This window comes from Scomber japonicus, chromosome 22 (genome assembly GCF_027409825.1).
Source record: "Scomber japonicus isolate fScoJap1 chromosome 22, fScoJap1.pri, whole genome shotgun sequence".
NCBI lineage: Eukaryota > Metazoa > Chordata > Actinopteri > Scombriformes > Scombridae > Scomber > Scomber japonicus.
The window spans coordinates 11,349,097-11,363,193 of NC_070599.1; the positions used below are offsets into that span (position 1 = coordinate 11,349,097).

At 40.1% G+C, this 14,097-nt stretch overlaps 1 protein-coding gene across 1 annotated transcript in view; it reads left to right on the forward strand.

The window, feature by feature from the left end:
- Positions 1-12,697, forward strand: part of LOC128384282 (sodium/potassium/calcium exchanger 2-like) — a 39,463-nt gene extending 26,766 nt beyond the window's left edge. The window contains exons 6-11 of the mRNA XM_053343832.1: positions 2,833-2,931; positions 4,938-5,020; positions 10,153-10,287; positions 10,448-10,537; positions 10,793-10,959; positions 12,448-12,697. Of these exons, the coding sequence (XP_053199807.1) occupies positions 2,833-2,931; positions 4,938-5,020; positions 10,153-10,287; positions 10,448-10,537; positions 10,793-10,959; positions 12,448-12,697 (824 nt within the window). The remainder of the gene's footprint in view (positions 1-2,832; positions 2,932-4,937; positions 5,021-10,152; positions 10,288-10,447; positions 10,538-10,792; positions 10,960-12,447) is intronic.
- The last annotated feature ends 1,400 nt before the right edge of the window (positions 12,698-14,097 follow it).

Here is a 14,097-nt window from a genome sequence, read left to right on the forward strand (position 1 = left end):
AAAATGCATGCTGAACCTCCCAGGAAACATTTTCTCCACATTTCACAAACTGAAGATAGTCATTTAATCAAGAAAACCTGTAATTTTATTTTTTTTATGTTAGAGCATTTGTCTAAATAAGCGATGGGCTTTTTTTTGTCTTTGTGCTCACTTTGATTCATGCACTTTGGTTGGATGATATTTCTCTTTTTGGTTTGCCCTACTTAGAACCATACCCTACAGGCAAAATGCAGTAATCAGATATTTGGTGTAAAATGAGACCTGAATCTGACTTTTTGACCTCAGGTCACAACATTAAAAATACTTTCCCATAGCAATGGCATTTTTTCACTACTCTATTAAAAAAAAATAGATGAAAACCAAGCTAAACCCAAGTAACTGCACTCTGGCTGTGTAGCTGTCGTATTGTGACTTTGTATTGCCCACATACACGTTCTACAGTATACAATCATCTAGGCAGCTAAAGCAAGAGAGCTATATATCCAGTGAAAGTTAGCTAGTGAGATAGACGCAGCTACCTGTTGTCTGTACATGAAAATATCAATTTTAATAAATCGACAGTTCATTTAGTTATTCCATGTGATTAAATGAGGCAGTAGCTAAACTCAATTAGCAAAGAAATTGGATAAACTCCTGCTAAAGCTAACAAGGTTAGCAGATATCAGCATGCAAGATGGGGTGATTAAGCTAGCTTTAAATCACATTACATTACAATCACCTGAAATTATAAATTGAGTAAATGTTATCAGTAGATGGACAGACAGGCACCTAGCAAAACAGAGGTGCATTTAATTTCTAGGCTATGGACTGTAAATAATCAGTTAAGGAAGTTAAGGGAACTAGCTTAAGTGGAAAGATAACACATTAAGAAAAGCACATTATATTAATAGATACAGCATTTCCCTCTCTTGTATTTCATGAGGATTATACAAAAGTATTATTTTCAGCATTTTAGGTATACAGTATGCAGATTTTATGAGAAATAAGCCATAGAAAGATAGTAATGCTCTTTTTTTTAATCTCTAATGCCATTTTCTGCGGCCAGCCTGAAAACCTGACATTTTCTTTTCCTCCTTAATTTCACTGCTTCTGTGGTTACTGCTCACTGTCTTCATAGGTATTTTATTATTTCATACTGGAGTAGGTACTGAACCCTCATGTGAACCTCTTGAACCTTAAAGCACTTTTAATCCTTTGAACGCCTACATCAGAAAGCCCAACCCTTCTACTTGTATATCCAAGTAGAGACAATGATCTCACGCCTACATTTGTAATAACGAATACACGCGAAAGCCCACTCACTAGCATACCAACTGACAGCATCCGCCTAAGGTGAGTGATGTCAAGGCAGTGGAATGTGTGATTACAGTCTTGTGAAAATGTACAGTATGTATGCATGGCTGTGTCTTTGTGTGCATGTGTGTGTGTGATAACAAAAGAGACAGGGCAAGAACCGTGCATTGCCAAACAACAAGAAGACAAAGTGAGAGAAAAATGATGCGAGTGAGAAAAGTGGAAGCGATGAAGAGATGTAGAGAGAGATGGAGGAGATGAGAGGAAGGTCTGGTGGTGACTTGGGGTGTTTAATGATTTTGCCAGAAGGTCACAGACAGTGATGGCATGGTATGGTGGAGTACGTATCGATGCGTCACTGTGTCAAGCACTGACAAATCAGCCATGCCCTCTTAAAATGAGAAGAAAAAAAAAATCTTTCATATTGATTGCAATAGGCTGATTGGGACAAGGCAGGACACGTGTGCAAAGACGGACACACACAGGAAGTGAGTGAGATTACATCTGGATACATGTCAGCATAAAGGTTAATGATTAACAGTAGGATTAACTCAAAATATTTTATAGTTTTGTTTTAAAAGATAAAACTTGCAGTGTAGAAATCAAATATTAACATGGGAACATTGAAAAAAACTGAACTACATGGTTTTGGGGCATCATATTTCTTCTTGTCTCAGTACTGTATTGTTGTTTGTGTGTGGGCCGTCGGGGGATTTCGAGCCATAGGGATTTTGAGGAAAGTCATTGTTCCACAAGCCAGCGGCTAGTCATCACTAGTCATTACAACACAGGCAGAACTGCCCTGCGTGAGCCATTATTTGTAATGTGGGCATAACGCTTATGTAAGCAACAAGGTCATGATGTTCAATTGATGACTGGTTTCAATTCAGTGCACTGCGTCATGGCTTCATCTGTCCAGTTATTGAAATCAATAAATGTTATCAGCAAAAATATAACTACCAGTGATTTCCTTTACACAGCTGTTTAAATTCTCCAACTAGCAGATGTGTCTTTCATACTACAGTTTTAGTGTTTTTCTGAGGTTTTGCACATGGCAACTGCGATCGGAAACAGGAGACGCTCCCTTGCATGTGAATAAAAATAAGGAGCTACTATAAAAATCGGACGCCTCCTGTTTGATTATATGAATACAGATTTTATTTGAATTGCTGTGACACCAAACTAAACCTTTGGTTGTGTGTATTTTCCCACTTGCCTCTGACATCTCTTGTGAATTTTTGATCTGATATTCGAAGTGTAACTGACCTCCAGAAAGGCAGATCTCTTCACAAGAGATTTCCTCCCTGCTGGCTTTGCCTCCACCAAGGACCAGGACATTGCAGGATCATCAGTATATGATATGCTATGTCATATTGACTCTCATTGTTGTCTGAACGGCAGTTTTATGGGAAGCCGCTTTGCTTTTGAAAAGTGACCCATTCTGGGGTCAAAGGTGACGGCGAAGGAGCTCTGACTGGGATGAGGCCAAGAGGCTTTGAAGATGCTCCATGTTTAACCACTGTGGCGATTGTTTTGCAGGTAAATTTCGAGAGAAGGCATCTATCCTTCACAAGATCGCTAAAAAGAAATGCCAAGTCGAGGACAGTGAGAAGGCCAACGGAGTAGCAAGCCGTTCAGGTGGGTAGCTTACTTACATTTTCCTCTGATTCGAAGTCAGTTTCCACAAAGATTCCAACTTAACTGCAAACTATTTCCTACTTTAATCACTAGCATTGCTGACTGAAATCGTTAATGAGCGTCCGCATCCGATGTTAAACAAGCATGACATTATCAAGAACTGCCAAATTGATTGCAAGTGTTGTCTTCAAGCAGTATTTAAATCAATCACAGTCACTGCCAAGTGTAATTTATGTGTGTTTTTCACTTCAAAGAGCACTGGACCAAAGGATAAACAGGAGGCCAGAGGAAGCGCTTTCATGGCCACAATGTAGTCAGAGCAGCAGATTCAAAGCGAGACATAGATGTTTATCAACAAGGCAAAATTATGCTAACAGCGTCGCATTAACATATTAGCATCTTAATCAGAATGCATGACTGGTCTCAGGATACTTTATTTTCCAGGCCTCACATTTCTCAAATTAATTTTTGTAATGCCTGTAGTAAAGGATTTGCTGCAAATGTATTAAATGTCATTATATTTCAGTGTATAATGCATGTGATTAGTTGCATATCCCATCTTTATCCATAATATCACACAGCATCCAAGCGAAGGGAAGAGGTCGTTTGTTGGGCGATAGTGGCACCAAGTCACATTATCCATCTGAGAATCTTTCTAATTGTGTCACAACCACACTTGGATTAAAGCAATTTCCACAGCAATTATAGTTTTATCATCTGATTACATGGCTTTCGGCTCTTTGTATTTTAATAAGGGCTGTTAAGTAAGTCTGGCCTCAAATGAAAAAAAAAGTCGTATCAGACACCAGGATATGATGAGGGAGAGGGATGATAGTAACAGCCTCAGACATACACTGTTCCTTTTGATCATTCAAATTTATGGTCTTATTTAGTTTTCTACCTTTCTTATAACTTTATTTTATACCACGATACAAAATGGAAATATTATTTGAAGTTGGAAAATAGTCAGTAAGATACACTGAGATTAGTCAAACCAATTAGAACATTTAAGACGTTACCTTGGGCTGAGTGTTTGTTAGTATTTTGACTATTTTTTCACATGATAAATGACAGATGAAATGATTTATAACATCATTAAAAGTTATGTGTAAAATCTTAATCTGCATTGTAACTTTACTTCTCAAATAAATGTAATGGATAAAAAAGTAAAATACCTATCTCTAAAAGAAAGCATAACATGTAGTAATGTATCTCAAAACTTTACTTCCACTACTTTCTTTAACCCTTAAACAGACAATGTGCACCAGGAGATACAGACTCTTTAACCTTTGTGTTGTCCTCCCGGGTCCTTCCTCTGTCCTTCCTTCCTTCCTTCCTTCCTTCATCTGTCCTTCCTTCCTTCCTTCCTTCCTTCCTTCCTTCCTTCCTTCCTTCCTTCCTTCCTTCCTTCCTTCCTTCCTTCCTTCCTCAGATCTAAGTTCAGCTGTTAGGGTAAATGTTCCCTCCTTCTGTCCTTTCTTCCTTCCTTCATCTGTCCTTCCTTCCTTCCTTCCTCCCTCCTTTCCTTCCTTCTTCCTCCCTTCCTTCCCTTCCTCCCTCCTTTCCTTCCTTCTTCCCTCCTTTCCTTCCTACCTTCCTTCCTTCCTCCCTCCTTCTTTTCCTTCCTTCTTCCTCCCTTCCTTCCCTTCCTCCCTCCTTTCCTTCCTTCTTCCCTCCTTTCCTTCCTACCTTCCTTCCTTCCTCCCTCCTTCCTTTCCTTCCTTCTTCCTCCCTTGCTTCCCTTCCTTCCTCCTTTCCTTCCTTCTTTCGTCCTTTCCTTCCTTCCTTCTTTCCTTCCTTACTTCAGGTGCAAATGACATAACTAGTAAGGTCTGTTTAAGGGTTAACAAAGTAAGCATTTAGATACAATTTATAGGGTTGAAGGGGTTAACTACTTAACGTTACTGATATGTTGGCTTCCACTTTTCTCGACGTGCTGACACTGTCGGGTCTATTTGAGGCAATGACAGCTTCTCACTTAGATTAATCTTTGAACTTCTGTGCAGACAAGAACCTTCCAAACAGCTCCAGCGTGGAAGTGGAGGTGACACCACCCATGAATGGAACCGCAGGTCAAGAGGGGGAAACGGTAAGAAATCACAGGACATACACACACACACACACACACACACACACACACACCACAATAAAGTGACAAACTGTAGTGTCTTCTACCAGAATCTATTATTATCCATCCCCAAAATATCCCCCAGCCAACTAAATGGGTCGTCTTTTGAAAAAGCAACAAAACTGAGACAGACATCAAAGTTCAAGAGACATTTATGAATATTTAAAGCCTCTCATCTGTGTCTGTGTTCCACCTTGAGTGTGATTGATGCAAAGGTTGCACTGACTATGGCACAGGTCACTACTGCTGGTAATTCCCCAGCATGCAATCGGGCAAGTTCCTCCATCCTCAGCCAGACCTGCCAAAGACCCGCCTTCTCCCACTGAGTTCTGTAATCACACTCCTCACTCACCTGCTGCTCCCCGCCGCTGGGTGCTTCAGACCAACACACTCGCACACACATACATCTCCAAACACACACGCACACACACACACACACACATACTGACGAAAGGCCAGGCACGGAGAGCCTCCGAATGACACCTACAGCAGTTGTACTGGCATGAGCGATGACGATAGGATGTAGCAACCTGCCAGGCCAGCAGACGGTCCTTGGGCAAGAGGGCGGCGATTCAAAGTCGCACACTGAGAAGGATGTCGGAAGAGGAGATGGGTGTGTCGGTCATTCTGCTGGATTCCCGCTCATTATTTTGAGACGACCAAGAATAAACCCAAGACAACCTGAAGCCTTTCAGTTTGGTCTTGAAGTATTTAGCTGATATCAGATAAAAATAAACAAATGTTTTACCTGCAAATGTAATTTTCTGTTGACTCTCAGTTCAGTTCATAACAGCATGTAAAACAGAGCTTAAAATTCAGATTAATCACTCAAGATTTTAGTTCTGCTTGGTGCGGTGACACCTGTGTGTGCTGGTGATCTTACTAAGACCATCTTAATAATACCAGTCCTGGAGTACTGTTAGAAATGACACACTTGTCAAACAGCTTGAAGACAAACAGCTGATCTAACTATTCTTTATAAATTCCTGCAGTTATATTTAACACAACGCAAAATTCCAAAGACAGAAGCTTTCATTGAGTACACACATTTCCTGTGAATCACTTGTACATTAGCAGGTCATTTGAATCCAATGTGGGACAGGCGGACTCCACCACTGACAATGCAGATTACTTTGCCAGCAATAAACAGCATTCAATACTAAGGACATTTATATCCTCACTGTTTCTATTGAAATGATTTTTCTCTGACCTAATGCTTTTCAAATCTGAACTTTGTGCAGCAACGTTTACAAAATAATTTTTCTCAAGGCCTAAAACTAATATAATCTCCTGTTCTCTGAGTTAATCTAGTGCAGTTTACCTTGGCTCAAGCTACTAACCCACTATATTAATTTACTCTCTTTTTTTCCCTCAACTGATCTTGTGTTGCAGGGATTTGAAAAGGTTTAACAAATAAACTGTAAAATGGACAGTAACTTTGCATGCAAAGGTCTCGACAGGACAACAGGGACAGATTGTAATCTTGCATGATCCCCCGTTTGAATCAAAGCCCAGTCCATGAATTACACAGTTCTAATATACTGAGTTGTAGCAACTGAATTTAAAATTGAGACCTTTGTGTTCCTAAAAAAATGGATATAGCAGCACTTTGACATGCAGCTATCATTGCAGGTAAGATAAAGTATGAACTATTGTGAAAGCATTTACAGTTCAGAATCTCATTCAGAATAAACTGCACAAGAAACTGCTACAGATTTCTGATTCACAACATGGTCATGTGTGTATTGATTTATTCCACTGTGCCAAGTTGTTCTCAGATTGACTCTCTCTGAGTTGATAATAGTCTTTACTGATAAAACTGTCATCACTCCCCTGAAGCTGAAAATATTTGCATTTGTAAAAATCGAGGCATTGCAGTCTACTTCAGCCAATTTTTAGACTCACTTCAAAACTTTTGAGGTGAAGGCAAAAAAAAAAAAGAAGCTGATACATGAAACAGAAACACCTTTTTCAGGTGGTAATTCACAGATTTTGGAAGAGCTGGACGCCTATTGGCATGTTTAATTCCCACATGCTGCTATTTTTAGTGGTCTGTCCCACAGTGCACCTGTCTGTGTCAGGCAGGAAGTAGCTGGAAACAGCTCACACCTTCATATGCTGCCACAGGGCCTGTCATACTAATTGTTCAATTCCTCATGGATGCCTTGGCAACCAAGACTGGGGAATAAGAGGATAGTTAAGGTCAAATTAAAATCTGCAGCAGACTTCTAGCACAATTTCCTGGCTCCCTTTTTTGTTGTTAAAACCCAAGAGGGTCGTGGTGACAGAAATTATCATATTATATTCCCTTGAAACAGCTAAAATTAAAGGGGTTTCATGAAAGCAATATTGTATCGTGTACATGTGTAGTACACATTCATCCAGTTCTAATTTTATAATGTTTTTTCTTGTAAAGATGAATGATGAGCACATTCAGTCTATGACTCACAGCAAATTGTCCATATAAAAGATATTCACTTTCAGCACATACTTTGAATATTTATGAGAGCATAAAGCTCCTGTAATCATTTCTTTAAATAAAATACTTGGAAATTAAAGAAAACCATAACCAACAGGAATTTATGACTCATCCTACCTCGTTTAACACGGCTAAGACGATTGGGTTTCATGCGTTTCACGGGTTATATGATGGAAATAACATCTGATTTGAATATTTTTTCTTTTCCTCTTGCAAAACCACTTGAAGCCTCTTTGTCAAAAAATAAATTCAGATAGCAGTAGTAGATGCAGCTGTTACACTGTATAAATAATTATGTTCCAGATTGTGCTGTGTGAATACCACAAGGATATTGAACAGGATTATTTGACAAGTTTAAGAACTTAAAATTTTTAATTTAGAAGGATGGCGGAAACCTGTAGTCTGAACTCTGTGCATTTGTGATGCTACAAGTTGCATCTGTGCTTGGTTGCAGCTGTGCTCATGAGCAGTTTTTTTGACCATTTCAACTTGTGTAGCTTTGTTGCCTAACACCAGGTGCGAACGCACGTGCTTCCCCTCCGGGAAGAAAAAAAATAGTAAATGTCACACCTCCCCTTGCAGCACTGTGGTGTCTAGTAAAAGTCAGTGTCTTTAATCTCGGAGTTGGCAGTGTTGCCAACTGAGGCACCACAGGGCAGGAAAGGCCCCCAAGGGTCTGGCATTTGGGAACCAACTCAGGGTCGGGAGCTCAGGCTCTATGGGGTACTTCAGCCTAGAAAGCAAATAAAGGAAATCATAAATAGACAAATAACAGCCTCATGGTGTGAAGTGTCAGCCAAAAACAATAACCTGCACACTCACCTTATCTACTTGGAGGCCAAACTGCAGTCCACTAGCACAATCAGTGACCTGAATCCAGAGACTTTTCCTTTTATGAGATTGTCTGATGGTTATATTGCTATTATGATCCTGCAAACACTGTCAATACATACTGTAGTTACCACTAAAGAAAACCTATGGTATCCTCGCATCTTTGAGGGGCATGTTTTTGGTTCAGAATTGATCTTCATAAAGCCTCAGGTTTTTGATTTTAGGCCTTTCAACTGACAACAATACAGCCATCTGGATATGGAGAGGAGGAGAAATCAGAATGCTGAGCATAAGTGATGCAAGCAGTTGTTCAGCAGCTCTGATTACCAAGGTTACCAGGCTATACTCAACAGCAGTAGCTGTCACAGCAGGATAGGCTCCATATGATTCATGATTTGTGCAGGGGCCATGTTTACAGCTTTCTGCTTCACTCTCTAGGCATGCTTAGTTGATGTGATTGATACTGTTAAGACTCAAACGGTCTTCTGGAGAAAATTATTACTTACAGAATGAAATCTGCTATCAGCATCTGTCCTTCTGTTTGTTTTACTTGCCAGTGTATGTCTTAGGCTGTGTTTTTTGCCTCTTTACACCTTGGTTTGCGTCACTCTCAAAAGGGCAAGAGACATTTTTTGTCATCAGTGTGTTCTGTTCAGATCTGCATGTGTGGACCTGCTCTCTGCAGGTCCCAATGGCTCCTTAGCATCCTATATAATTGGATACAAAGGGACCCAAGACATCTTTCTATTCTCTGAAGGCTTTGTTGTTGTACCATGAAAGTACCAGAATGTTTAATTGAGAATCAGTTTTTGCTTGAATCAGCACAAAAAACTAAATAGGTATGGTAGATTATTACTATAAATAAAGATAATTCAGTTGGCTTTTGTAGAGCCCATCTGCCTTTGTCTCAGTATTTGTCATCTTTAGGCAGTGACAGCTTATTTGATGCTGACCTGCAGAGAGGTGACAGTCTTTGGCTCACTTGGCATTCCAGTGGCAGGTCCAATCAGACCTTAGGGGTCTGTCGGTGCAGCCAGCATCAGCAGTCGGCAGTGATGAGCCCGTGATGACTGGAGAAGCAGAGCCCTTCGAGCTTGGTGCAATCTCCCAAATCACAGTCATCAAACTCCTCCGTCTTAGGGTCACAGCAGAGCAAAGGCATGTGCACATTGAGGTCTCGCCATCAATTTCTGCACCTGTGCTGTCTTTTCTCTCTTGAAGTGCTTGTGTTGCTTGAGTACTGCCTGCCTCTCTGGACAGTTGCTATGGGGAGAGGTACAGTACATCCCAATGAGACACCATATCAAGCTTAAGGACGCACTTGTGGTATAATGAATTTTCCAGACACTCCTTTAGGTACATGCAGAAAGGATGACTCAACCCAGTGGGTGCTTTCTCTCATATATGCCTAATATTTATTCCCAAAGGGTAAATTACATGCCACATGTTTACACAAAATGTGGACTCCCAGACTTTACACCTGCATGTGCTTGTTGGACATTTTATTCCCTAACTGTATGTATTAATATGCTACTGCTAGTTGCTTTCCACAAGATTTCAGAACCTGGCTGCTGGGATTTTCTCTGTCCCTAAACTGTTGTGAACAAAGTTGGAAGCACACTATTGTCTAAAATATCACTGTTTGCTGTAGCATTGAGAAATCCCTTAAATGGAGCAAAAGAGTCCATGAAAAATGCATCAAAGTACATGCTTTAAAACGGATATTCTGATTAACTCATATACTTTCTTTCCCTCTTTTCTGTTTTCTGGTGTCTTCTCTCAGGCAGAGGATGAGGAGGAAGAGGACCAGCCTCTGAGCTTGTCCTGGCCCGAGTCCTGTCGCAAGCGGTTTACCTACCTCTTCATTATGCCTGTCGTCATCCCCCTGTGGCTAACGCTGCCTGATGTCAGGAAACAGGTGTGTATCTGTGTAAATGGTTGCATGAGGGACAGATTTTGACCGATCAACATCATGTTCTCTTTGTCAAAACCTTTGTTACGAAAGTGTTACCAGTTTTATGTATTGTCTATCTCTTATCTGTTTGCTGCTAAATTCACAATTCTTCCTGGACTGCTAGTCGTCAAAGAAGTTCTTCCCCGTCACCTTCGTGGGTGCCATCTGCTGGATCGCAGTCTTTTCCTACCTAATGGTGTGGTGGGCTCACCAGGTACACATGAAATGAGCAATTCAAACAGCAGCATTATAAAATCCTCATATAATCTTACTGTATTCTATAATCTACACAGTCATTAATAATTACAGCTGTTACAGGTAAAGACAAATATAATGTCATAGCTAGAGTTTTCTCCACCTCCACCAGCTTTCAACCATCACTAGAAAATTAAAAATACTAGAACAACAGATTAGGTTTTATTTACCGCAAAGCTTAGTTTCCTTTTCTTTTTTTTCTTTTTTTTTGCAGGTTGGAGACACCATTGGGATTACCGAGGAGATTATGGGTCTGACTATATTAGCAGCTGGAACCTCCATCCCTGATCTCATCACCAGTGTTATTGTGGCACGCAAGGGGCTGGGTGATATGGCTGTATCCAGCTCTGTAGGCTCCAACATCTTCGATATTACTGTCGGGTATGCTATCTGATTGTGTTTGAGTCTGCACAAGGTTATATGGATTTTAGAGTCATAGCCAGGTGTATGCAGAAATACTCACAAAAAAGAAATAATCCATCATCACTCACTTATTGAAAGAATGGTCCTCAATTAACATTTTAGGAACAGTTTTGATAATATAGTAATATTAACACAGTCTGTACCAAGTCATATGCTATCATTTAGTCTTTACAGTACCTTGTTCTTTTCCGAGTTTTTGTCATTGTGGCATGTTACATATTGAATCCATGTGCACATTACAATGCAGCAGAGTGTAAGCAATCTGACTGTCATTATTGATTAGTTTTCTGTCAATTGACTAGTTGATTATTGTTTCAGTTCTAAGTGCTGATCATTTCAAACTGCTGAACTTCGTAAAGTTTATAAAAAGAAATTATGAACAACAATGTCAATGTTGAAACTAATTACATGGAGCACAAATCAATCAATCAGTCAGTCAAGTGTATTTGTCAGATGTAGTCATATAAGGCACAATCAAAGTGAAGTGTAATCCCACTTTAGGCTAAGATCCTAGTGGGCTGACAGTAGAAGCACTTCCTGAGCCTCTCATTGCTGGCGTGGTGTATCTGGTCCCTGGTTCCCTCCACAGCAGGGAGGAAAGGCCGTTATCCAGATGGTTGGGACTCTTAATAATTCTCCTGGCCATATTCTTGCAGTACCAGCTGTAAATATGTTTTAGGCAGGGTAGAGCACTGCTTACTGTAAGTCAACTTAGAAATTGCAAGATAACTGGTGCAATTTAAATGAGCCATAAACAGACATCCTGTACCTCAAAGGATGTTTTGTGTGATTCAGTGTGGAAGTATGGAGGGGTCTGTCAGTATTCCATAGCAAGGGTGGCTCATTTGATTGGTATTAGTCAGGTTGATACCTTACATTTGCTCTAATTGGTATTTTTGTATTAACAATGGATCTATCACTTTTGTGAAAGGGGTGACTTGAAATAATAAATTCTCAGTTCCCTGCAGCACTACGCAGAATTGTAATTTTGGTTTTACAGACCACAACTTTACTGTTTTGATTCATTTTCAATGCTCTAATCAGCCTCATTTTAAGCTGTAACAGGCACCTGTTTTCTGTGAAAATCTGGCCAACACAGTGGTGAATTTAGCAGCTTCAGAGCTTGATATTTCCATCAAGAGCTACTAGACACCAAAACAGAGTTAAAAGGAGAGTGAATATTGGACTTACATTTACCAAGTGGCCAGAAACATGACTCTAACTGAATGCTAATGTTGCTACATTTCTCCAGGGTGAGTAAGTAAGCAACTGTTTGCTATCAAGTTTACCATAACAACTTTATTAGGTGATAATATGTCAAAAACTCAGTTAATGCAGGTTTAAACATGAATAAAGACACACAGAGTAAATAAGAAGTGCACATGGACAATAGCTTACTTGTAAAAAGATCCTACAGCAGGGTAATGTGTGTTTGTGTATTTGCAGACTGCCGTTCCCATGGCTCATGTGGTCCTTTTTCAACGGAATGAGCTCAGTGAAAGTCAGCTCCAACGGCCTCTTCTGTGCCATCGTGCTCCTCTTCCTCATGCTCTTATTTGTCATCATCTCCATCGCCGCCTGCAAGTGGCGCATGAGCAAGCTGCTCGGCTTCATTATGTTCTTGCTGTACTTCGTCTTCCTGGTGGTCAGCGTCATGCTGGAGGACAAGGTCATTACCTGTCCCATATCCGTCTGAGGACCTTTGAGGACCTACTTCCTCTCCCTCGTCACCACCACTACCACCACCACCACCACCACCACCACCGCCACCACCATCCTTCTTGTCTGCCATCACTCTCACCTGACCCTTGTGATCCTTTACCCCAGGGATAAAAGAAGAATGAGGAGGACTGGAAAAGAGAATCATATAAAACTTTGAAGAAAATATGGAGTCCACCAATATTTTCAGTAAGTAGGTGGTGGCGGGGAGGGGTTAAACCAACAAAGGCACAAGACTTTTACTTGGCTGGTTTACTGTAGGCCTAACCTGAGTGGATTTTTATTTACTATTATCTAATTGGCAGGTATAGGAGGGTTATAGGTGTATCAGCCAAATATGGAAGCATTATGCATGCCATTAGTGTCACTAGATCAGCTGGAATCAAAACTACACCTGGTAGGTTGAGGAAAAGACCTCCTGTGAACTTTGGGGAGAAAGAAACACAACTCTTAATTATAAATGCAGTGGCTGAGCTGGAATTGTGAGCATATTTGTACACATACACACTAGTTCAACAGACTGATTCTAAGACACTGTTGAAAAGAGTGAATACAAATTTGTGGATGAAGAAATGGAGGACTGTGCAGGTGATTTTGTTCCAAACGTATTTCCTGTCTGATGATATTGAGGGAAAAGACTCTTTGAACCTGAACAACAAGGGGAAAAAACTCTTGCTGAGGCAGACGAACTTCTTATTTGTTATTTTATTTTATTTTTTGGCAAATTCATCTGTGCTCAGTCTGAATGGCGAGTTTAAGCTTCTCCTCTTCCCTGCCAGATGTCATTTTTCACCACTGAATGTCACTTCAGAGGATTCTTCTTTTTTTAAACTTTTGGGTTATGAAACACTTTTCATGAAATAAATAGAAGTAGCACTAGATGTACTGTAGCAGTATTAGTTGATGTAGAGTCCTCTTGACAATCTGCTCCTCTTTTTTTTTTCTTTTTTTTTGCCACACGTTCTGATTGTACAGAACTTGTCATGCTCACATGCACCGACTGACAAAGGCAAGAAAAAAAAAATAGCCTAACTGAAGTTTAGCCTCTCAAAATATATGCTAGCCTTCAATATCTTTCACTGGTTGAAAAAAAAGCATGAGTACTTTAGGCTCTTTAAAGTTCCATAATGAAGTCTATGTCAAAATAATACATTTGAAAAGAACTTAACAGTGTTTAAGCGTCATGGTTGATTTAGATTAGTCAATGTGTAGTGCTTTGTTCACAGTAGAACTGGGCTCAACTCACCGGCTAGTCAAGCTCCTGGGGAAGTAGTTTCAAGGAGTCAACTGCATGTATAAAAAAGACACTTGGAGGTGAATATTACCAATCAACATTATGAAGTTGTATACCAAAATGTATACTTTTCCAACATGTTT